Here is a 24,577-nt window from a genome sequence, read left to right as displayed (position 1 = left end):
TGCAAAGGAGCCTCCTACTGGTATGATCTGACTGGTATGATCTGCCTTCACCGGTTTCTAGACAGCGCGTGTCTTACATCCATGAAGAGTTTGGATGACAATTCTATAATTTGGTCAGTTTTTCCAAACTTTAGTAACCTTGCGCATTGTGTGTAGGGCTACCATTTAATAATTTGAAAAGTCCCGACACTTTGATAAAATACCGGACTTTTAAATTAGTCTTGTTTAAATTCCGTTTCTCGTAATTACATAATTTTATTATTTTATTAGGATGTTAGATTTCTAGGATCTTTTCATAGTTTTAATCCTGTGTTTTTAACACATTAAAACGAATACACATACACCCACATTCACACCTTCACACTCATACATATATATACACAAATCTATACGAATATTATAAAGCTGCAGTGTTTGTTTGTTTGTTTGTTTGTTTGTTTGAACGCGCTAATCTCTGGTACTACTGGTCCGATTTGAATGATTCTTTCAGTGTTGGGTAGTCCATTTATCGAGGAAGGCTATGTTTTTTTTTTTCAAAATTAGGGATCCGTAATAAAATTGCTATTTTGTAACACAAGGTGTAAAAATCGAAAACCTATTTTTGCGTGTGCTGCAAAAACTATTGACAATAGAACAAAATGATGTACAGGCAATATTTTATTACTTATAAAACTATCGCGTGAATTATACTTTATATGGCAAAACAACGTTTGCCGGGTCAGCTATATATGTAATAAAATTGCTATTTTGTAACACAAGGTGTAAAATCGAAAACCTATTTTTGCGTGCGCTGCAAAAACTATTGACAATAGAACAAAATGATGTACAGGCTATAATATAGGCAATATTTTATTACTTATAAAACTATCGCGTGAATTATACTTTATATGGCAAAACAACGTTTGCCGGGTCAGCTATATATGTGACCTAGTTGATATAGTTGACCCAACAGACGTTGTTCTGTAAATAATAAATAAAATACTGTTTTTTATGAATATGTCAATAATTTTACATAGCATTAAGAATTATTTCGTAGCATATGCTCTTTGCTGTTGTAATGAAATTGTTTCACAGCAGAACTGTAAAACCGTGCGTCAATAAATTCTCTCACAGAAAATATGTCCATACAAAACAAATATTGGAAATAAAAATAATTATGGGTCCCAATCGAAATAAAAACCATCCTTTGTCTCAATTTGGACTAAACTTCACTCCATGAAGTAATCCCCATTTAAATCCGTCCATTAGTTTAGGAGTCCATCGCGGACAAACAACGTGTCACGTAATTTATATATATTAAGATATACGGTAGTGGAACCAATAAATGAACGATTAAGGTTTTCAACAACTTTGAATAGCTTTCACTCAGTTATTTCACGATATAGATGCTTGCTGGCTTTTGTTTTTCATTCTATGTATCCTAAAGAATTGAGTGATTAAAAAAAGAATGTTCTAGATCTACTATACTTTTTTTAAAGTTGCTATTTGTATAAAAATAAGGAGTTTACCCTATAGTTGAACAATGAGCCCTAATTATGAACATTTTGCACTTAATAGTTGAACTCACATTTTAATAGACCATATGCCATGTATTAAATAATTAATTTTGTATGTTTAAGAGAAATAAAACATGTTGTCAGTATTCTCAAGTTCTTTTAATTATTTATGAACAACAATTACAGCTATGACAAAAAAAATATTGTAAGGCACTTCGCCTTCCAATTTTTTTTAATAGTATTCTATAAATTGTGCTTCTAACATTCTTACAGCTTCTTCGAGAGAGGTCTGTTCAATTTTTTTTCTTTTCTTCGCGGGTAAGCCAACACATTCTATGAAAAAATATTGATTGACACAATACCTACTTATCCATTCATAGTATAGTAAAATAAGTCCTAAAATTGAACTACTTTATCCAATTCGTTCATTATTTGGGATTAAGTACCATAAAATGAACGTACAAAATTTACTTCAGCGTTCAGTTTAAGATGCGATACACAAAAGTTGAACGAATAAAATGTGAATATATTCCTTAGTTCAACTTTTGGGCACGAAATCTAAAGTTGAACAAGCAACAAAATAAAGTCCTTAAAATAATTAGAAAAGCGAAATTGTGTGTTCAACTTTTGGCAATTAGCCTCATACATTTACTTTAATTAATTTGAGCTGTTTTGTTTTATCTTAAAAGAGTTATTTTGAATGTTACGATGGATCTAAAAACATGCCATGTCTCCATAAGTTAAACGGTGTTCATCTGCTGGATCAAGAAAACAAAATTGAATACATTACTTGAACGGTAAATATTTCTAAAACTACGGCGAATAATGTAAATATGTATTAATATAATCAATGAATAATATATCAAGATTTTAATCCAACCAAAACCTCTCAAGTCTACCATTAATTCTTTCTTCAATCTGACAAATTTCTTAAATTTGGAGGGCACTTACGTACGTTTCCATATAAACCCATTTTTTGGCGCCAAACACTCACAAAGTAACTAGCTGCGAGCGCGTCCGAGCTGTGACCATCGATGTTGTTACGAAAACACGAAGAAAAAATATTGTTTTATGCGGGAAAAAATAATGCACATAACTAAGTTGCGGAGTTTTTTTTATAGTTTTTTTGTTTTCGCTCAAACGTTAATTTATTGGAGGTCGTTCAGATTTTGATGACACTACCCTATATATGTGTATGTGTGTGTATATAAGGTATACAGAATGGCAACTGCCGCGCAAGTACCCACATGTAAACAGTTTTCGATATGGAATAACGGTTGCAAAATATATTTATATATTGCGTCACAGTGTTAGCTGTGAAAGAAATTAATTGATTAAAAATTGGTACTCATGAAATTTATATTTTGTTGCCGTGTCATAATTAATTATGTAAGCATTCCTACGGATATAATTATTGTATGCGAACGGTGGTTAATATGATAATTCGTCACCATCTCTTCGCCGCGGCGGTGGCACAAATATCTCAGGCTTTATATTCTCAAACCGATAGAAACTACTTATGGCCTCTTACAATATCAGATCGTTATGTATTTTTGAATACTGTTTTTATGCCATCCATCAATCGATCCTGAATCCACACTTCAATGTGGAAATCTTCATTTCCCAATCCATATCGTATACAAAAAATTATAGTATGTTAGTCACATTCATGAAAATACCAAGGTTAAAAATAGCCAGTTCGACCTTCCATGGATGGATTTAACAAACGGATACATATGCTAACGGCCGCGGCATGGCAACGGATTAAAATATGTGTAGTTGTAGCTGATAACTGTGGACGGTGGTTTCACTTTCCGTCAGATAACAGTCCGTTGGCGAGTTCAATATTTCAATATTTTTTATGAAATCACATTAAAACATTGGAACCCAAATTACCTAAATTTACCTACCTAATGGAATACTAATAAAGAAATAATAAAGGAATACCTAAATTTTAAAATTATTAAGATCATACAATAACTAACAATTTTACATAAACCTAGCTTTTTGAAATTCCTGTAACACTATTAAATCTAAAACAAATACTTGTTATAAAAATGTGTATATCTATTTTTGTAGTTGAATGAAAAACAAAGTTCTCTAGATTTTAATTTATAATATTCATATTTCACTAGGCTTTGAATATGCACCAACAAATAACGGCACTAGAAGTTTTTTATCAACCACCATGTACAAAAAGGGCTTATCCGCTGTAAACTTCAAAGGCCCACTTCGAGAACCGAACCCTGCTGAGGTTGCAGCACTTGCAGTTGTCCCTTCTTCGTTGACCTCAATAAATGCCTTCTGCATGTAAGATGTCACGTAAAGAGCAGTAGTATCCGAAATATCTGGGAAACTCGCACGAGCGCTGTCAAACATATCTTTCAAACCCATATCAATTAAAAGTTCTTTCAAGTTATCTAAATCCGACGATATCTTAAACTTCGGTATTGCAACAGCCGTATATTCATTTTCTAACTGTTTGAACACTGTAACCAAACTTATTTTCTTTAAACTTTGTATAACAATAGGTATGTCTATATTGTCATCAGGCAATATAATTAACATTGAATATCTTCCATCATTTCCGTAAGGCAGTTCTAAAACCAAAGAATTAATCTGATTTATGTAAGCAGAGTTAACACTCCCTAATAGATGCATCATAGTAACATGTCCAACTGGGTCTCCTTTCTCGTTGTAAAATGTTTGTATATCTGTAACTTTAAAAGGAGTTTGCCATGCACCTTTAAAGAAGATAGCGTCGATAATCATCATCTGCACATTTTCTAAGTCACTTGCGCTGACCATTTCCTCGATAATGTTATGTGTTGTGTCACTTACGTAATCATTGATAACTGCAACAGCCTTATCAACGTCTTCAAAAGATATTGGCTTGATTTCGCTCAACTCTTTTCGGGCCAATTTTTTCACAAATTTTTTCTTAATGTTTAATTTTTCGTCTGCAAATACTGCTGAGCTTCTCTCTACAGTTACTTCCGAATTGCTAACCGAAATATCCTTGGTAATATTTAGATACTTATGGTTGAAACATTTATTTTTGTGCAGTTTCAGTACTGTTCTTAGTTGCGTTAAAGTTGTTCCATTAGCTCCAAGTGAAATCGTAGCTAACAAGGTCCAAGACGAGAATGTCGAAGTAACAAAATGATTTTCATTTTCTTCAGCAATCCTGGACAATAGTTCCACGGAGAAATCGTACACTGATCTGCTGAGTTGAGTCTGTGCAACATTGATTGTACATTTAGACAGAACTGTAGGAATTAGAAGACAAAAAATAATAAATAATTTAGGTTCCATATCGTGTTTGTTTATTGCGTGACATTCGGCGAATGAATAATAAAGCGCTTGCTATCGAACTGAGCTGATAAAAGGTTAAAGTTTTGTGGTAATTTGATTCTGATGCGGTTACTAATAAACGGGAAAATCCAAATATAATTATAATAATTTATCCTGCCTGAATGTTGTGTTATATATAATTGCTCTTTTTGGTATATATTGAATATAATTTATAATATTATCACCGCTTCAGAGTTCAAAATAGGGTTATCAAGTCTAGTTAATTACTTTTTTGACTTACCTACTATTTGACGTTTGAGTATGTTTGTTGCATCACTTTACATATTATATTGTAATTGAAATGATTTGTAAAACAATGAAAATGTAAATCTTGATTTAAAAGAGTGGCAATGAGTTTCTTGATACTTCTTCTCATTAGCTCAACCCTTTACGAAGTAGCGGTAGATTCAATAAGAAAAAAATTGTTTTTTACTTCATAAGTGTCATTTCCGTGACATGAATAAAGTGATTTTGAATTTGAATTAAATCAATATTAAGACATGAAAAGCCTTTTTTGCCAGTCAATACAGATCGTTATTTCAATGCCTATTTATTACTATTAAATATTAAAGTATTTTGTATCAAAGAGAAAATAACGTCATTAAACTATTTGGTAGTAATACAAAATAGTTGGTAGTAGTACCATGTAGATAAAGTTCGAAACCGGCCTCTCACACCTTACGTCACCAATTGCGTAACTTTTTAACGTAATTTTGCTGCGGTTTTTTTTGTATTTTTGAGCTATTATTTATGATAAATAATTCCGGACCACCAAAACAAAATCAGGAACCAGAAATGTAGTGCCAAACAGTAGTAGTCAACAGCTTTCATTGGCTACAAATTTTTAAGACGATCATAAAATTGAAGAATGACTGGTACAACACAAACAACAACACTAAAGTCGATCGGAAGCAGAAATTTTTTCCGAAAGTTTCGTCCCAGTGCAAAGTGATCATAATTCACGAACCGAAGAGTGCCACTGAAGACGAAGAACCGGAGTTACGTCGACCCGCAAACCAGGAGCCATATCAGGAGAATCAGCCTTTAGAATGTGATTGTGTCTATGAATCTTTATCAAAAGTAGTTCAGTGTTTCTGTTGGCAAAAATCGGTACAAGTGTTTAATGAGAGTGACGAACCCTGTTATAGCATTCACATGATAACTATAAAGTTACAAAAATAATGCTCACTATGCAAGCCAACTAAACGATTCTAAATAATACAATTACCTACAGTAGATCTTGTATGAATCAAAAAAATACAATTATATTATTCATGTAACATTGATCAGATTATACAATCCTAATATGAAGAATTATTATTGAGTGGACCAGGAGCATCTATTTTCCATACTTCTTTATCCTCTTTATATTCTTTAATCGTGTAGTTTTAATAATAATATATAATCATATAGGCTTTTTGGATAATTTAATGGCGATTCTTTATAATTGTTTTGAATTTGAAGATGCAGATGTGATATTGTTTGGAATTTTATTTAAGAACTGTACACTGAGATATACAAATGAGTTTTGTTTTTTATTCTTATTTCTTGCGTTGATACCATTTATATATTTATTTTGAATGTATTCATTCCTTCTTTTATAAACCATCCATATATTATAAATTAATTGGCATGCTATTGTAAGAATTCCTTTGTGTCTATAGGTATTTTTACGGTATTCTCTAGACTTCAGATTATAAATAGAAGTAATAAGTATAGAAGGGTTTATTACCCTTCTATACTATTACCCTTTTTTTGCAAAACAAATATTGTGCCGATATCAGCTGCTCTCCTCCATATCAAAATTCCGTATAATACTATGGAAATGAACTGAAATAAATCAATCTCGCTGTGTTAGCATCAGTAAGATTTTTAATCCTTCTGATAGCAAAAGTAGCAGCACTGAACATCCCATTGAAGTTTTTCATCTAATACGATTACAAGAAACGTAGCCAATCTACAATTTGTTTTAGAAGTTCCCCATTTAATATTATATTCCTTGGTACTTTTTTATATTTGGTAGGGAGAATTCAATAAATTTTGTTTTACTCGCATTAAGTGACAAATTATTCACCGTGAACCTTTTAGATATGTTTTCTAAGCATAGGTTTATTTGATTGTTATTTTCAGTCAACATTATAATCTTATGAAGTATGATGAAAAGAACAACCTCACACCCTTTTGAGACAAATGGTAAATTATCTATATAGACTTTAATAGAATAAGAAAGGTCCTAGGATTGAACCCTGAGACACGCCCATTCGCATTACAGATCCTCATGAATGTTTATTATTAATTACTATTTTCTGGGTTCTATTGTCTAAGTATGATGTAATTACATTAAGTGGTTTGCTTTTTATTCCATCATAATTGAGCTAATGGATAAGGGTAGAATGGTCTACGCAATCAAATGCTTTCGAAAGATCACAGAATATTCTTACAGCGTTATCTGCGCTAACTCTCCCAAGCATTAAATATGTGTCGAATCAACGCCATACTGGTATTAGATGTTGAACGACCTTTCGTAAAAATAAATTGTTTAGGGTATAAGATGTTATTGTCAAAGAAATAGTTTTACACTTGATATTACTATAAAAAAATTACTAACTTAAGTATAACAGAAACTGGTCTATAGGTAATTGTTAGTACCTTCCCTTTTCCCTTTAAAAACTGGCATAACTTTACTGGATGTACCTACATTACATAATATGGAAAAATTCCAATATCCCAACATTTATTGAAGATTAAAGATAAATGGGGAACAATATGTTTGATTATCTTTGCTATAATAGCCATATACATGCCCCATAAGTTACATGTTTTTTTACATGAATACACATGCCTAAATTTGAATCAAACTGGGCACTCGGGTACATAACTATTAAGTATTGTTTCAGCTTGTTCAGAAGAAGAATTTAAAGCACTTGTAATTTGAACAAGCATATTAGAAAAAAAGTAAGCAAAAGTTTGAGCGATGTGTAAGCGTGTTTCGGTCTGAATGGCGCCGTAGCTAGTGCAATTACTGGGCAAAGAGACTTAACATCTTATGTCCCAAAGTTATGAGCGCAGTTGCAGAAAGTCCGCTTCTATTGAGCAGAGTATTAATTAAATAACCACTGCTTCTATTGAGCAGTGTAATAATTTAAGTAAAGATTTGGAATATTTGGATTTGTTCCAAAAAATTAAATAATAAGACAATAGGGGCCTCCTCTAGCAGTGTAAAAACAAGTAATTTAACATGTACTAGAATAAGAAATAATTGTGAAATTACAAACCTGATGCACCAAAATATGCAAGGATTATTTGGTATAGAACTTGAACTGGAGTTATTTATGAATCATAATGATATACATATTTTATGTTTAACAGAGCACTGGCTCAGAAAATAGGAGCTCATCTGTAACTTCAGTGGTCATTAGGTGGCAAGTGCGTTTTGCAGAGAAAAGGCTACACATGGCGGTTCTCTTATACTTGTAAGTAAATTATTTAAATTCAAAGAACGTGAAGATATTGTAGGCCTCTCTGTTGAACGTTCCATTGAAATAGCCTGTGCATAGCTCGATCGCGCCATTGTTGTTAGTATATACAGACCCCCACATGCAGTATATGAATTATTTGAAAGTGTATTGGAGGAGGTTTTATTAAAATTATGTAAGTCGAAGAAGTATATCATTATATGTGGTGATTTTAATATTAATTTATTAGAAAAATCCACCACCAGTATTAGATTCAGATCTTTGTTCAAATCATATGATTTAACCAATATTTTCTTACAGCCTACTAGAGTAACCGGCACCTCCAAAAGCTGTATTGATAACATATTTTCAAATTATAAACCTATTTCTCAGGCAATAATAAACAGAATTCAGACCATTTTGGCCAGTTAGTCTCTTTTAATATTGAGGTCAATAAATGTACTAAAATTAAAAAGTTTACGTTTGTTCCTGTGAATAATAGGCGAATAGAGATAAAAAGAGGCAATGTGTCAGTTAAACTCTCAAATTTGGATGTATTGAAATATAATATTAATCCCAATGAAATGTATGACATGTTATTTAAAATAATTAAAACAGAGTTTTCTTCTATATTTACTTAAAAGACAGTCAAATCAGGTGGTCTCTTGTCATTTAATGATTGGGCAATAGCTGGCATTCATAGGAGCAGACAAAGGCTATATGAACTATATAGTGAGAGATCATTATATAATCATGATGCATCTTTTCTCGAGTATGTTAAAAAATACTCTAAATTATTTAAAAGTGTTTGTTCTATTGCAAAGTCTATGCATATCAGACAGATAGTTAAAAATGCACCGAATAAAATAATGATGACGTGGAATGTGATTAACTGGGAATCTGGAAGAGTGAAAGACCGCAACATTGAATACAATCTATCAATACAGAATACTATAATTCAATCTCAGCAGGAAGTTGCTTCTGCTTTGGAGAATTTTTTTTCTGACATTCCAGTTTCTATCACAAGCACTATTGTCTCCTCCACCAGTGTTGCTGAGTCACTACTTCTGGAAAATGTTAGAGAATGCCAACAAACTTTCAATTTTCGTTTTGTTAGCCCTGGAGAAATAAATAAAACTTCTAAGTCTCTCGACATGAAAAAAACTGCTGATATAAGGGGCATTTCTGTTAAAATAATAAGTTCAATAATTGATGTCATAGCACCATATCTTGCAAAGTCTTTAATAATTGTATTAATCGTGGCTTGTTTCCTGACCTTCTGAAACATAGTAAAATTACACCAATATCTAAGTCGGGATGCTCTTCTGACCCAAATAACTATCGTCCTGTGCCGGCTTAGCCGACCCTTAGTAAAATTTTTGAAAAAATTATTTTAAGCCAAATCCTTACTTACTTTAACTCTCATAAGTTACTTCATTTGAACCAATTTGGCTTTACTTGGGGACGTTCAACAACGGATGCAGGTCTTCTAATAAGGCTAATCAAGAATATTTTTGATGCCTGGGAGGAATCGCAGAATGCACTTGGCATCTTCTGTGTGTGTGATTGTGTTCAACATTGAACGCTGGTCAGGAAGCTATCAGGAAGCCATCAGCTGAACGTCCTGTTCATCTCGTCCCCTAATCAATTTAAAAAGTGTTAGCCACGCTTCTCATTAGAATTATAGTGTTTTGAATATTAAAACACTAGCTAACGCATACATAGACGAATATGGGCAGGCTTTAACATGCTGTGGGGTCGTCTATTCATTTTTAAATTCTAACCCCCTTATTCATAATAGTCTGCTAACTTAAAGCATTGCTAATTCTCACTCTGTCTTCTTCTATTGACCTAAGTCAGAATGAGAAAAAACACTCCTTAGTGGCTGTTTTAAGTTAGCGGACCATTATGTATAAGGGGGTAAGCCTATGCCAATAGCTGCATTAATTTTAAATCATTAAATTTGATGAAGAATTAAAGAAGTTATGGCATTCCACCAAAAGCTCCTCTGAGAAATAATTCAAGCAGATAATACAATTGCACGTCATTCTAGGTTTCTTTTACAAATGATTTTCACCACTCCGAAAATACAAGGCAGCCATAGACCAAGTATAGTTACTAGACATCGGTCTGGTGTGGCCAACATGAGTTCTTTCACTATCACTTTTACATCGTAAAACACAACATCGCACCATATTTCCTTCGATTCTACTTAAAATTGTCACTGATGTTGAATAAATAGTGGGTATTTCACACGTTTCACAACAATAATAGCTTATTTTTATAGACGCAAATAAAAGTAAACAAAATATCTGTGCAGCGCTGTCTAGCTAAGTTTGTTTAGCACACCGGGTGTGCTGACCTTGAAAGAACCGGCACTCATGGCGAAACAAAAAATCCAATCACTCTATCTCTTTTCTTTACATAAGAGTCGCATAACTTTTTCTTTTTCTCGTGTAAGTGAGACGGAAGCTATGAATTAGTCTAGTTACTATACTTGGTCTATGTTGGCATCACATAGCAGTTGTCAAAATATTTGTTATCAGTTGGCATTCATGATTCGATAGACGCATTACAACCCTAACTTTGTTTAAAATATGATAACAATTAATAACAATGATACGAATTCTCGTGTCAAGGATCACATCAACTTATTTACTTGCAAGCTATTTTTATTTCAGCCAATCAAATGACGAACACAGGGCACTATTGTACTTGATAGCAAATAATTACCCATTACATAAAGTATGAACCAAGTGCATTATTGAAAACAAAAATCCCTAAAATATAAAATATGAAACGTGTGTTTTGCTTCTGTTTTATATTCAGCGTACGTGATTGGCAGCTCTCTGTATCTCTATAGTTTTTTACATGTGGTTTATTTTGTTGGATATTGCTTATGTATTTTCTGTAATTAATTAATATATTTTGACCAGTACCTACTGAGAAATTTGAAATCGCAGTAGGTACCTACTGGCCGAATACATGCGAGCAGCGGCCGCCAAAAATTCATCCATAATCTTTTTGGGTTCAATGATTTTCAATATTAAAAGTCCGTAAGAATTACGATTAGAAATGATTTGAAGTATTTAAAATTATTTGATACGATTTAGATTATTTCAAATCTTTTAGAATCTTATTACCTCCTTAACCATAGACAGCCTTCGATTTAGATTACAGAGGCGTGTTTATAAATTATGGGTGTATAGAATTGAGCAATACCATATAGATTTAGGTTAGATAATCATTTATTCGTTAGATCATTTATACGTTTAGATATACTATGATAGCTGTGAAGACGTCGAAAAAAAAAGACTTTATAACTAACCCCCATTTTGAGCAATTCACGCACACTAAGACAAAGTGTCATAGAAATCGCGAGTGTAAGACGCAGCTCGTCACGCACACTAAACAAATATTCGTGGCCTGTTTTATCGGTTGTCTAATAACGAGAGACTATCTAGATGTATTTTTTTTTTTTAATATTGACTATCTTGCAATCTGCCTAATCACTTGGCATTTGGCTAGAGGTTACACAGTTCAAATTAGTCTTGGAATGGTATTAGTCCAGTGACCAATCCATTTTTTTTAATGCCAATATATTATACAATATTGAGGTCTTGAGGGGCTTTTCTCATTAGTCTGTTGAAACAACTTTTACTCATCAAATTGCAGGCGAGTGCGTTTGGGTAGGCTTGAATACGTTTTGCATAAGACTTGAGTTTATTAAGAATCTCCTGTTTGACCATTGGTACTTTCAGGTCGCGGTGAAGTTGGATGTTGGTGATATACCAAGGTGAATTTGTTATGATCCGCAGCATTTTAGACTGAAAGCGTTGGAGTATTTCCAGGTTTGAATTTGATGCAGTTCCCCACAACTCAATTCCGTAGGACCACATAGGCTTTAATATACTTTTATATAGGAGTAATTTATTACAGAGAGACAATTTTGAGTGCCGTGACATTAGCCAGTACATCTTTCTGAGTTGTATGCCAAGTGCTTTTCTTTTATTGAAAATATGTTTTTTCCATGTCAGTCTTCTGTCCATGAGTATACCCAAATATCGCACTTCCTCGCATTGGGGTATTTCAATGTTATTCAATTTTACTGTTGGGCATGAGCCATGTCTAAGTGTGAAGGTCATTAGAGCAGATTTGGACTCATTCGCTTTGATGCGCCAGTCGCGCAGCCACACGGATATCTCATCAAGACTTCATTGTAGCATATTGGATGCAATTTCCGGATCTTCATGGGTAGATAACACTGCTGTATCATCAGCGAAGGTGCCCACAAGTACATTTTTTGTTAATGGTAGGTCAAAAATATATAATAGGTATAAGACTGGACCCATAACACTTCCTTGTGGGACTCACGCCTTAATGTCATATAAGTCAGATTTTTTTTCACCAAGCTTTACATAAAAGTGACGTCGAGTAAGATAAGATTTTAAAAATAGATAGAAGTTTGGAGGAAGGATTTTCAATATCTTGAATAGCAGGCCTTGGTGCCAAACTCGGTCAAAAGCTTGCGAGATATCGAGGAAGGCTGCCGAGCAGTACTTTCTTTTTTCAAAAGCGATGAACCTGTTCAACGGTTCCATGAGCCTCGCGAAATCCAAATTGGTGCGAAGGGATTATATTTGATTTATTGATTTCTGGTAGAAGTCTTTTCATGACGAGGGTTTCCAGCAGTTTAGAAGCTATTGGCAGTAGGCTTATGGGGCGATATGATGTAACTTTATCTGGTTCCTTTCCAGGCTTAAGGATAAGGATTATTTCAGCTGTTTTCCATTGTTCAGGAATGAATGCGCGTTTTAAAATAGCATTGTATATTTGTGTCAATAATATAATGCCTATGTCAGGTAATTCTTTTAATGTTTTTGCTGTTATGAGATCATAGCCGGGTGCCTTTTTTGAGTCTAGTTTACGAATGGCATGGTATACTTCAGTTTTTAAAAAACATTTGATCGGAAGTGACAGCTGATGGGTGAAGGACATGCTTTCCCTAACCTCGTCTATTTTACTTGATCCTAAGTCGGGATTAGAAGTGAAAACGCAAGACAAATGTTCACCGAATAATTTTGCTCTATCTGCATCAGTTCTTGCCCAGCTTCCATCTTCTTTACGTAAGGGCGATTGGAAAGTGATAGGTCTTTTAACACTTTTCATGACTTTCCATAGTGAATAATCAGTTGCAGATGTGGCGTCAAGGTTATGCAAAAAGTTTTCAAAATTTTCGTTTCTAACTTTACTTAGCGTATTTTTAAGTTTTCTGACCAGTCTGTTATATATTCGTTTATGTTCTGGAGATCTTGATTCTCGATACGTTTTCCTAGCTTGTCTCTTTTTTTGTACCAGGTCCACTACAATTTGAGGATAAGTCGGTATGTAGTCATTATCGCTATGAACTGTAGGGGTAGCTTCCCACGCCGCTGATTGGACACACTTATTAAATATCTCTACAGCATTAGTTATGTCACAGTCAGATTTTAATGGGATTTGAGAAGTCATAGTATCGTTTAATCGTTGTCTGAATCTCATCCAATCCGTGTTTTTACTGTGGAGTTTACAGGGTCTCTTTATTAGCACTGGTTTATTGCGTAGTTCGGCTATGATTGCAGTATGATCAGAAGATAAATCTAAGCTGGATGTACAGCACAAGGATGAAGCCGGACGTGACAAAGAAGTCAACCAGATCAGGTTTCTTATTGATATCACTGGGCCAGTACGTTGGTTCGCCGGTAGATGATACTTGGAGATTGAGCTGGTGTATTGTTTTACTGAGTTCACGTCCCTTGGGAGTTATAATCCGTGATCCCAGTCAATATGTTTCGCATTATAATCACCTCCTGCAATGAATTTGTTGCCCAGCGTTTGAAAGAACGAAGTGTAGCTGTCATTTTTAAGGTTGTGCCTAGGGGGCATGTAAAGGGCTGAAATTGTTAGCGGACCTCTAGAGGAATCAATTACAATATTAGTAGCTTGAATTTCGTTACTACAGTACGAATTTGTCACATAGTGTTTTATATTTTCTTTAATTAGTATGGCTGAGCCTGCATGAGCTTAGCCGTCAGGATGGTTTGTATTGTACATTTTGTATCTAGGCACTTTAAAGAAACTTTTATTCGTAAAATGGGTCTCGGATACTAGCATTATGTCTATATTGTTGGTATTTAAGAACATTATAACTTCGAGAGTATGATTTGACAGCCCATTGGCATTCCACATAGCAATTTTTAATGGTCTGAATGTAAATGCAGTAGGGACATGATTTTCATAAGTAGGTTTGTCATAGTTGTCATTTGCTGCATCATTTCTTTGAACATTGTCATTATCTGTTTGGAGTCGATAGAGATATCTTTTGGTTCGTTTGTCTCTTCGTCTGAAGTCTGTCTATTTTGGCTATATTTAAATGGATTCATTTTCGGTTTTTCCCGTTCATGTCTAACTGTTTCAGCATATGTTTTGGTTTTGTCAATCAGTTGTGTTGGCAGAATTTTACTATCATTATTAACTAAGTTGGTACTTTTGTCATTCTTATGATTCACTTCTATTTTGCTACGAATCTATCTAGATGTATAAAATATTTTTTAAAATGTTTATAGATTTAGATGTGTTTACGAGCACAAGTGTAGTAGCTCATCAAACAAACATTGTATCGCTTTTTACATTAACATATTTTTAGTTTCAGCCCTGATGAAACAAGAATGGAAAAAGTGTTAAAATGATTAAATTAACTTCGTGAAAGTGAATTCTCTCAGAAAATCCAACAGGTAAAGGGTAATCTTTGTGAATGTGGATCTTCATGTAAATGTTTTGGTGAAACTGTTCGAAGTTCAGGCGACCGGCAGCTGGTTTGATGATCAATTCTATAGATTTAATATTCGTATAGCTTCAATAGCAGATGAGATATCGGTAGGCTTTTCAGAATATCAAATCAATTCAAATTTTCAAGATCTCGAAGAAATAAATTTGCAAGAGTAGCTGGTACATGCCGTTGAGTTATTGTTTTGAAAGTGAAGAGTCATTTCTGTCAGTCTTTTTGTATGCTCTGTAGTAAGTAGACTAAGTATCATATTTTGTGGATGTAGTTCTTTATCTGAATATTCAGCGTTGGATGAAAATTTATTATCAATTTGATTTTCAGGTGATGTATTTAGGCAGTTTGAACCATCATCTGCAGATTTAATACTGATGGCAATATTTGCATTTATTTTTTTCAAAAATTCTATACTAGAATCTAATTCCATTTTTTGCTTATGATCAAATAACAAAGTTTTTGGCTTTTGATTTTTATCTTTCAGCATTTGGTGAAAATCACAAAATTTGGTGTAATATTACCTTTTGATCTTACCAAACACACAATTTTTTTGACTTGAAATATTAATTTTTTCACCTTATTTTGACTCGCACAGCGTACTTAAAAGCACCCTAATTTTCAATCGAAAATTCTCATGTCAAAACATCAGCTTTTTTTTTAAAAGTTTGTTCGTTGTATTGTCTACTTTCTGGTGGTGTTAAAATATATTATGGTAAATGTACTCAGAAAACGCAAAGAAACGAAAAAATCTGGAATCGTTTGAATGGAAAGTGTTTTTTCTTCATCTTTTTTAATTTTGAGATATTTATGAAAACTTGTACTTTAACTACTCGAAAAACATAAGATTCCATCTAAAACTGATAAACAAAAATTGGAAATTGAAATATACTAGGTACTATAATCAATAAATAAAGACATCCACAATTTTTTTTAAGTTATAGAATCTTCTTTAAATTATATGCGTGACCCTTATATTATCTACATGTCTAGATGGACCAGGCGCGCGAGTTTTCGTCAAAAAATTCTGGCGCCAACTATATACGCCAAGTTCCCTGGGCTCTGGCCCCTTTACGTTTAGTGCAAACCGTGACCGAATGAAAAAAAAACAAAAACAGAACAAAAACAAACATACAAATAAAAACCTGTGTGCGCACGAATTTTAAATACCAAAAAAGTTCTAAAATGACCAGATGCGCGATTATAGTGTACCGAAACTATAAGGGAGGATTTAAAATTGATGGAACTGTGATGAACTTTGATTTGAACTACGTGTATTTCTATTGGAAGCCGATTTATTATCTGAAATAAAACAATCTTATAAATATCTAAGTACAAATTATTATTATTTTTATTTACAAGTTTGTACAGTACGTAACATTAATTTCAGTATTTGAACATTTAGTTTTCTCAGATTAAGTATTCTTCTGTGATTTTATATATCTTTCTGCTGCTGAATATACACCTCTGAATCAATAGTACAGAAGGGCTTCTCCAAAAATTGAACCACAAAGTTCTTATGATTAACTTCCATCTGCAAATGAAACAAACAAAAATTTAATTGTAATTTTTACAAAGTTTTAATTTTAAAATGATTGCACTGTGTAGAGGAACTGCCACCCATGGAAGTATAGTTAGAAATATGTAGTTAGAATTGTATAATAATAATAAATCATTTTATTTCAGGCTACAAGGCCCATAAAATAAATACCTTATAGTCTAACATACATATTACATAAATAACTTAAAATCTACGTCACATTTTCGCGGCGATGTGAGGCGCGGGTTCGGTACCTTCCGGCCACAGCTTCACCTCCAGGAAGGTCGATGTATGTTCTGTCGGGACGCGAACAACAAAATAGTTGAAGCCTACTGCGTGACGCGTCACCAACTTTTCGACCCCCAACCAGAACCTTGTCTTCTCCACCAAGTACTGAACAATATGGTGGTGTGGTGAAAGCGAGAGACGTAGATATACGTCTCTGGGATCACGGGACGCAGGAGCTGGTTCTGTCCTATCGGTGCTGTGCCGCATTGATTATGACTAGGAGGAGTCCTCTTCTTCCGCTCCACCTTAAGTCTAGTGATGCGTCACAAGCCGTTTTTTACTCGTGTGAATTTGCTAACTCGTATTCGAGTAAAACAAAGACTCGATTTCGTTTGCACTTGAGTTACCAAGTTAGATTCCTACGTCGGAAGTATAGAAATTATCAATATATCATTGAATATAATAGATATTATAAACCTACGAATAATTATCTGCCTAATTACACTAAATGTAATAAAATTTCAACTATAGATATATATTAGTTATTTTATTTAAAGCTTTATTTCCTTACATCTAGGTATTAACGTTTCACAAGTATGTGTTAATGTTTCACTATTTTAAATAAAAGTATTTTGTTAGTATTGTTATTTTATTATTTCCACTCATCCATTAATTTCCACTCGTTCCTATGTCTTGCAACTCTTGTTTACATCTTTCCTGTTGTTTCCACTGTTTCATTGCTCCATCTCTTATTAGGCCTGCCTCGATTTCGTTTCGTTTCCTTTTCATAGGGTACCAATTCATTACTATTTTAGACCATCTTTCATCTTTTGTTCTTTATAAATGTCCAGCCCAAATCCATTTTAAAAGTAGAACAGATAAGGCTATATCTTTTTTCCTTTGGTTTTCTTTCTTATTGTGATATTACTAATTTGGTCTCTTAGTCTAATTCCCATTTCCGATATAACTTCTCTCAATTCCTCTCTGACAAACTTTAATTTTTTCCAAGTTTCAATCGGTCAGAGGCCATGTTTGGCAGGCGTTAGTGAGGCATGGCATTAAGCAAGTCTCCATAGCTTTTGTTTAAAGCTTCTTTGGCAAATTTGATTTAAAAATTGTTAGATGCGTATTTATTACTGTCAAATATTTCTGTATCAAAGAGAATATTACGTCATTACTACCAAATAGTTTAATAAACAATCTATTCACATTTGGTTAGATGTTTATAATTATATTTCTGGGGATTGTTGTTCTCGAAATACCCTGAACCCTGAACATAGAATACTTAGATAAGCTGGGCACAATCATTGACCTCACACTATCTCCAAGTAACTAGTTAGTCGACACAACTTTGACAGCATTCAGTTCAGTGTAACACTGCGAATACATCTACTTGAATAAATCTGTAATGTTAAGTTTGTAAATATGACCATTTTGAAAGTGTTGGGTGTTCTACTTGGAGTTAGTTCGGCGATCGGCTTACCAACTTACTGTAGTCACGATACAGCATTAACATCCTTCAAGAGACCGACCTATGATTTTTCTGTTCGAATTTTGGACAGAGTCTCACAACAGACTTGGGGGCATTTTGTTTTCTCTCCAATTTCTACCTGGCTGCAACTCCTAACGTTGGCTGAAGGTGCTCGTGGCCCGACCGAGCGCGAAATCTGGAGAGTAACTAGATATCACAAAATGAAATGCTTCAGAAGAAAATATAGGGAACTATTGAACTCGATGGATAAAGAACTGAATGATATGACTCGCAGAACAAGCACTATTGTACTTAATAGTCTTTTGGACGTAAAGAAAGGATTTACCGATGCAATTATGAAAGATAAAGATACAAAAGTATTATCTATTAACTTCAACGAACCTGAAGAAGCAGTCAATAAAGTTAACGGGTGGATTGATGAACAAATGAATGGTGTCATTGATGAGGGTGTCTATGTCGATGATTTTAACTTCACAGTATTATTGATGGTCGATACGGCATATTTTAAAAGTGATTGGTTATATCCTTTTAACCAGGCTTATACTACTAGCGAGTATTTTTATGATAACAATGTTGAAATTGGTAAAGTGAATTTAATGACACAAGACGGTTACTTCAACGTAACTAATGTTCCTGCATTAAACGCTAGTGTTCTAGAACTACCGTTTAAATCGCAGAGGGTTTCAATGCTCGTTGTTTTGCCAAATAAAGGACAGAATGTTAAGGATATCTTTTACTCTTTCAAGGATATCAGACTTATGACAATATTCAGTTTATTCAACAAGGAAGGACCAAAATTAGTAACTGTAAGGTTGCCTAGATTTAAGGTAAATACGCAAGTGAATAATTTAGTAGAACTGATTCATGATATGGGAGTGAAAAAAGTTTTTTATCCGGACTTAGCAGATCTCAGTGGCATAAGTGATTACAGACTCTATGCATCATTAATGACGCAAGTTGCCGATATTGAGATTAATGAGAAGGGGGCGAGAGCGAACTCGTCTGCAGATTTTTTGATTCAGACTCGCGGTGGTATTACAGAATTTAATGCTAATCGTCCATTCGCCTATTTGATAGTCGATAAGGTTACGGAAATTATTTTATTCGCTGGAATCTATAGTGATCCTAATGGGGTGTGAAATAGAAAGAAATAATCCATTGTACTTTTTATTAATATCGTAATTATACATATAATGTAACAGATATACTTATCAAATATAATTGTTATGACTAGTATCACAATATATCTTCTCACGGTTACATGTGTTATGTATATTATATTATTTGTAGGATATAAGGCTCACAATATATTTGAATACATTAACACGATAAGTATGATAGAAAATATTTTTTTTGTATTAATATTGTTTTATTTTTTGTTTACGAATCTCATATCATTAGGTACTTACAACTAAATAACAAAACTAAATATAGCAAAACAAATTCCATTCTAGTGTTAGAAATATTATACAGGCTGAATATTTTAAATTATTTATCGACGTCAAATACTTTTTCGTTTTCTCACACCTGAGAAGAACGGGCTCAATAAACTCAGTGGGCTTCTTGTTTTTGAAAAAATATCGTTAAAATAAATTTATAATGCAAGTATTCTGAGTGTGATCAATCTATTTTCCAATGGTTGGTAAATTTTGACGTACAATAAGTAATTTAGGTTTAATATGTATGCTATAATGGCAGCTCCGTAAATATGCACCGTTAGTTTTCCTTTAAAAAAAGTTGGGCAATGAAGAATTGTATTTTTTTACTGGAAAATTACAACGATATTACATTAAAACTTATAATAATATAATACTTATTAATAAAAGTGTATCAACTTAGCAAATATACCGGTGGCGGGGAGTTAGTGGCAATGCCGGGCTAAACGATTTATGAAAAAATAATGTTTTGACGATAATTTGCCAATGACTTGTTATTTAAGTGAGATATTTATTCCTGACGCGAGTTTTTAGCTCCTTTTTAAGAATATTGTAATAATATCTGAGGCGTCTAAGGAGTCTAAGAAGTGTGGTGATGACGCAAAATCCAGTTATGATTGAAAATCCCCCTAATGTAAGTTATGGCATAGTGAAAGTTAACACAGAGAATAAGTACCGAAACGAAAAAAAAACCATTGTAAATGTATCACATATTAATAAATACAATTATTCAATCGTTGTTTATGTTCTTCATAACCATTTCAAGCACAAAATATCGAAAATGTCAGTCAATGGACTTATATAAGACGACAAAATCTAGTAAATTAAAACAGGTCATTTGTCTTTGCAATTAATGAATAAAAACCCTCACAGTTCAGGAGGAATCGGAGCACGAGTACATAAATGTAATAACATTTGAATTTTTTTCAGGCGATCTTCTTCAAATTGCCCTACTGGAATCTGGAGTTGTTATTTCTCAATCGGACAAATTTTTATATTCTTTATTAAAATACAAATAAAATAAATTCTATGACTGCACGATAAGTTTAATATTTTTAGAGATATCAATTTTTAATTGATCGAAAAATATTTCTATGAACCTACCATAATATCCTAATCTACATTTAGTTGTCTGTGGCAACAAAACAATCGTACTTTTTTGGCGACATTATAGTACTGTAAACAATGCTTTTTTCGGCCATAGAGTATAGATTTAAGACTTAATAAAGTATGTACATAAATTACTGATCGTGGCTATATAAATACAGAAAGAAGTAGAGGAGTACAAAAATTAATGATTAATTACATTGCTCTCTTAACCAATCTTGATAAAGTTAATAGTTTTGTTAAATGGGTCAAAATGCCACGCATGGTATGAACATTTTAGCATTTTGAATATTTAACCACTAGTTAACGCACACATTATCAAGCACAATTGGTCAGGCTGTCGGGGTGTTTATACCCTTTTTTATACTCTTGTATATTCTATGTCTATCTATGCCAATAACAACATAAGTTTTAAAATATACATAGCATTTCGATAAAAAAACCTATGAGATAGATATTATTATAGATATTATATCCAGATAATACAATCACAAGTCATGCTATGTTACTTGTATTAAACGATTTTCGCCATTCCCAAAAATACTTGGCAGTGCAGTATACAACCTTATCTTATTAAATTATAACAATATAAATGAATGTGTCTTTAGAACTTGGACGAATCCCTCCGATAAAATTCTACACACTTTGTTTAAAATATGATAATTAAAATGATACGAATTCTCGTGTCAAGGGTCATGACAACTTATTTGCAAAATATTTATATTTCAGCCAATCAAATGACGCGCACAGGGCAGTATCGTACTCAATACCAAATGATCACTCATTACATGAACCAAGTGCGTCTGAGCGAACTTGTATATATTCCTATATTCCTAATATATTGAAAACAAGAATCCCTAAAATACTAGGATGCCGCAGTCGCTCGTCGTACCGCTTCGAGGAGCGTATATTTGAGCGAAGCGAGGTAAACTAAGACTGTGTACAGAAACAAAACAAAATTAATCAAAAAAGATTTGATCAAACGCCTCAATTTATAAATAAATATAAATAGCGCGTGCTAATTTAGAATAATTTGTTTTTAATTATAATAGTTGAATCAAGTAGAAATTCAAAATACTGTCTCGACAAGAACCTAGAAAAATTCGAAAGCTGTCTATGAGTTTAATTTTTTTTTAAATCGGTCCAGAAATGGTTGAGAAACAATTTAACACAGAAATCAATTGGAGTCACCCGGTGGGAGCTCAGCTCAGTTTCGCTCCGCTCAGTTTCGCTTCGCTCAATAAAATATGAAACGTGCGTTCTTTTATTTGGCACTTCTGTTGATTGGCACCTGTATCTCTATAGTTTTTTTAACATGTGGTTTTAATTTGTGTGGATATTGCTCATGTATTTTGTATAAATAATTAATTAATAAATTTTGACAACTGTTTTCGAGATAAATTCATCCATAAATTAAAAAAAATATCAATATCTGTCGTGGTTTAGCGGTCAAATAAATTATACTATAGTAAACTCATGTCTGTCGTGAAATTAAAAAATGGAACGATCTTTTACTCTGAAACTGGCTTGCATATAAAAAGCTGTATTGAAAAAATAACAAATGAACTAAAGTGTTCATTAATCATTTGTTACTTCTTTGCGGGAAAAATAATCATTGTTCGTCATTGATCTTGATAAGTAATTGCATTTGACAAAATTAGTTCAAGTGACGACAATGAGTGTATAGAACTTAGATACTTTAACGTTACCCGAAGTTCAAGAGGTGGCAAGAATCGTTTAGTTTTAATTTCCGTGCATTATTTGATAAAAATACCTACTTAAAAAGTCTTACACTTACGTTTGTGTGCGTTTCGTTCATCCATCCAGCCTAGCGAAACTCTAAGAAAAAAGCAATTCACTCACTGTATGAAACGTGCAGTCATTGATAGATTGACAGATGACAGCTATAACCTTCTAAAAACGGAAGATAGCTCAAATCCACTACGTTCTAAGCAACAGTTCGCTTTCAAACAACCGGATTATACCCCGTCGCCAATCGCCATACTGTAATTACTACTATTTCAAACTTATGTCAAATGACTGCAAGTTTCATACTAAACTAAATTTTAATTTTTACTTAGGCAATCACGCCTCTTATTACGTAGTATTTATACACATTTGCAGCAGTAATGTAGGTACTGTTATAACAACAAGACCAATCTTAGAGTCAGTCACAATATTATTCAAATAAACCTTTACTTCATTTTTCTGGCACAGCGTGACGTGCTGTCATAACGCTCGTGTAAATAAATTGTTTTCCTTGTATTATCTTGATGTCTTCACCTATTGAAAGGCAAACATAAGTATCAACACAGGAACGGCAATGACACAGACGAGATACACGGACGTTCTGGGCTCACATTCAGATATTATCACAAACTGCTCGTTCCACAGAGAGTCATTGTTCCTGAGCGGCAATTCCAGCACAACCTGCAAAGTATAATTATTAATGGAGAACTAAATTATATTTTTGAAGATATTTCACGGGTGATGATGCTACAAAACCGTTATTGTGAAGCAATATTAATTAATAAAACATAATAAGAAATAGATTACATTTGAAAAAAGCGAGATCTTGAGTCAATTTCCTAATCTGCAATTATTGGGTTTGAGCAGGTTATCTCAACTGTAAAGTAGATCCTGTTATACGATTTACTTAAATACAAATAATAGAAATCGAAATTTCCAAAAAAAAATTCACTTAAATATTGTTTAAAGATTGAATATTTCCAAAAAAATTATTTATATAATACAAATATATTGTTAAGTTATAATGGATTCGAACCCACACTCCCTATCGTTAACTAGAGCTAAAACCTCACGCTTCACACCACTCGGTCAACCTGTCTTGAGTACAGGAGTTGAAATAAATGAACTTACCCCTCCCCTACTCAGCGGCGAGCTGTAATGTGACATGTAGACAATAGATGGACGAAAAATTTGAGGCGATGTATTAAAATTTCTACTTCTAACATTATGTCGACTGGTATTCCTGTAGCTTCAACAACTAAATACTGTACTAAATAAAATAAATGAATAAGTACTACTTAATTTATTTATTATAGTTAATTTAATTTTTAAGTTAAATTTAATGTTTTTTTTTTGTAAAATTGTGAAAGTAGTAGAAATACAGGCTATTTTGTTTTAATTTTATATAGGTAACAATTATGATAACTTTTACTAGAATGCTCGTTATTTACTTCTAGACTCCTTCATATTCACAATGAAAGCAATTCAGTCAACCAACAGACGTGAGCGGGCACGGGAAACTGAGCGTTCATTGGTTGGGCAACGATCGCAACATATGGTAAACAATAGCTATTGGCTATACTGGAATTGGATCTATTTTCCAATGTGTTATTTGAAAGAGTTCATATTTTACAAGGGGTCTATTGGTTAAATCTAAGTCAATTTGTCTTTGACTTACCTTTTGACTAGTAAATATATCAAGTGCCAGGTCACACCTCTCAGTACTGTTGCGGCACTCCCGGAGTGTCGTTCTGGTGACGTCATACCTACATGGCAATAAAAGGTTTTTTTTTAATTTTTATGCAAGTATTATTGATTATTGTTTGTATGGTTTTCGTTAAGAAATAAATAAATTTATGATATAATGAGTGGCAATTCCCTTTATCGCAAGATTGCCGGGGTA

At 33.2% G+C, this 24,577-nt stretch overlaps 3 protein-coding genes across 3 annotated transcripts in view; 1 reads left to right on the top strand and 2 right to left on the bottom strand.

Moving 5' to 3' along the window:
* Positions 1-3,592: 3,592 nt before the first annotated feature.
* On the bottom strand, positions 3,593-4,865 carry LOC126968408 (serine protease inhibitor 77Ba-like). The gene has a single exon (XM_050813426.1). It carries the CDS (start codon positions 4,809-4,811, stop codon positions 3,618-3,620), a length of 1,194 nt encoding a protein of 397 aa, XP_050669383.1. The 5' UTR covers positions 4,812-4,865; the 3' UTR covers positions 3,593-3,617.
* A 13,372-nt stretch (positions 4,866-18,237) lies between these two features.
* Positions 18,238-20,552, top strand: LOC126968407 (leukocyte elastase inhibitor-like). The gene has a single exon (XM_050813424.1). It carries the CDS (start codon positions 18,316-18,318, stop codon positions 19,519-19,521), a length of 1,206 nt encoding a protein of 401 aa, XP_050669381.1. The 5' UTR covers positions 18,238-18,315; the 3' UTR covers positions 19,522-20,552.
* The window catches only part of LOC126968377 (uncharacterized), a 49,733-nt gene continuing 44,692 nt past the window's right edge, over positions 19,537-24,577 (bottom strand). The window contains exons 15-16 of the mRNA XM_050813370.1: positions 24,353-24,440; positions 19,537-23,355 (exon numbers count right to left, since the gene is read on the bottom strand). Of these exons, the coding sequence (XP_050669327.1) occupies positions 23,209-23,355; positions 24,353-24,440 (235 nt within the window). The 3' untranslated portion in view covers positions 19,537-23,208. The remainder of the gene's footprint in view (positions 23,356-24,352; positions 24,441-24,577) is intronic.

The sequence above is a fragment of the Leptidea sinapis genome, chromosome 15 (genome assembly GCF_905404315.1).
Source record: "Leptidea sinapis chromosome 15, ilLepSina1.1, whole genome shotgun sequence".
Classification (NCBI taxonomy): Eukaryota; Metazoa; Arthropoda; class Insecta; order Lepidoptera; family Pieridae; genus Leptidea; species Leptidea sinapis.
The sequence above is the reverse complement of the archived record's forward strand: the minus strand, read 5'-3'. Positions and strand labels throughout refer to the sequence as shown.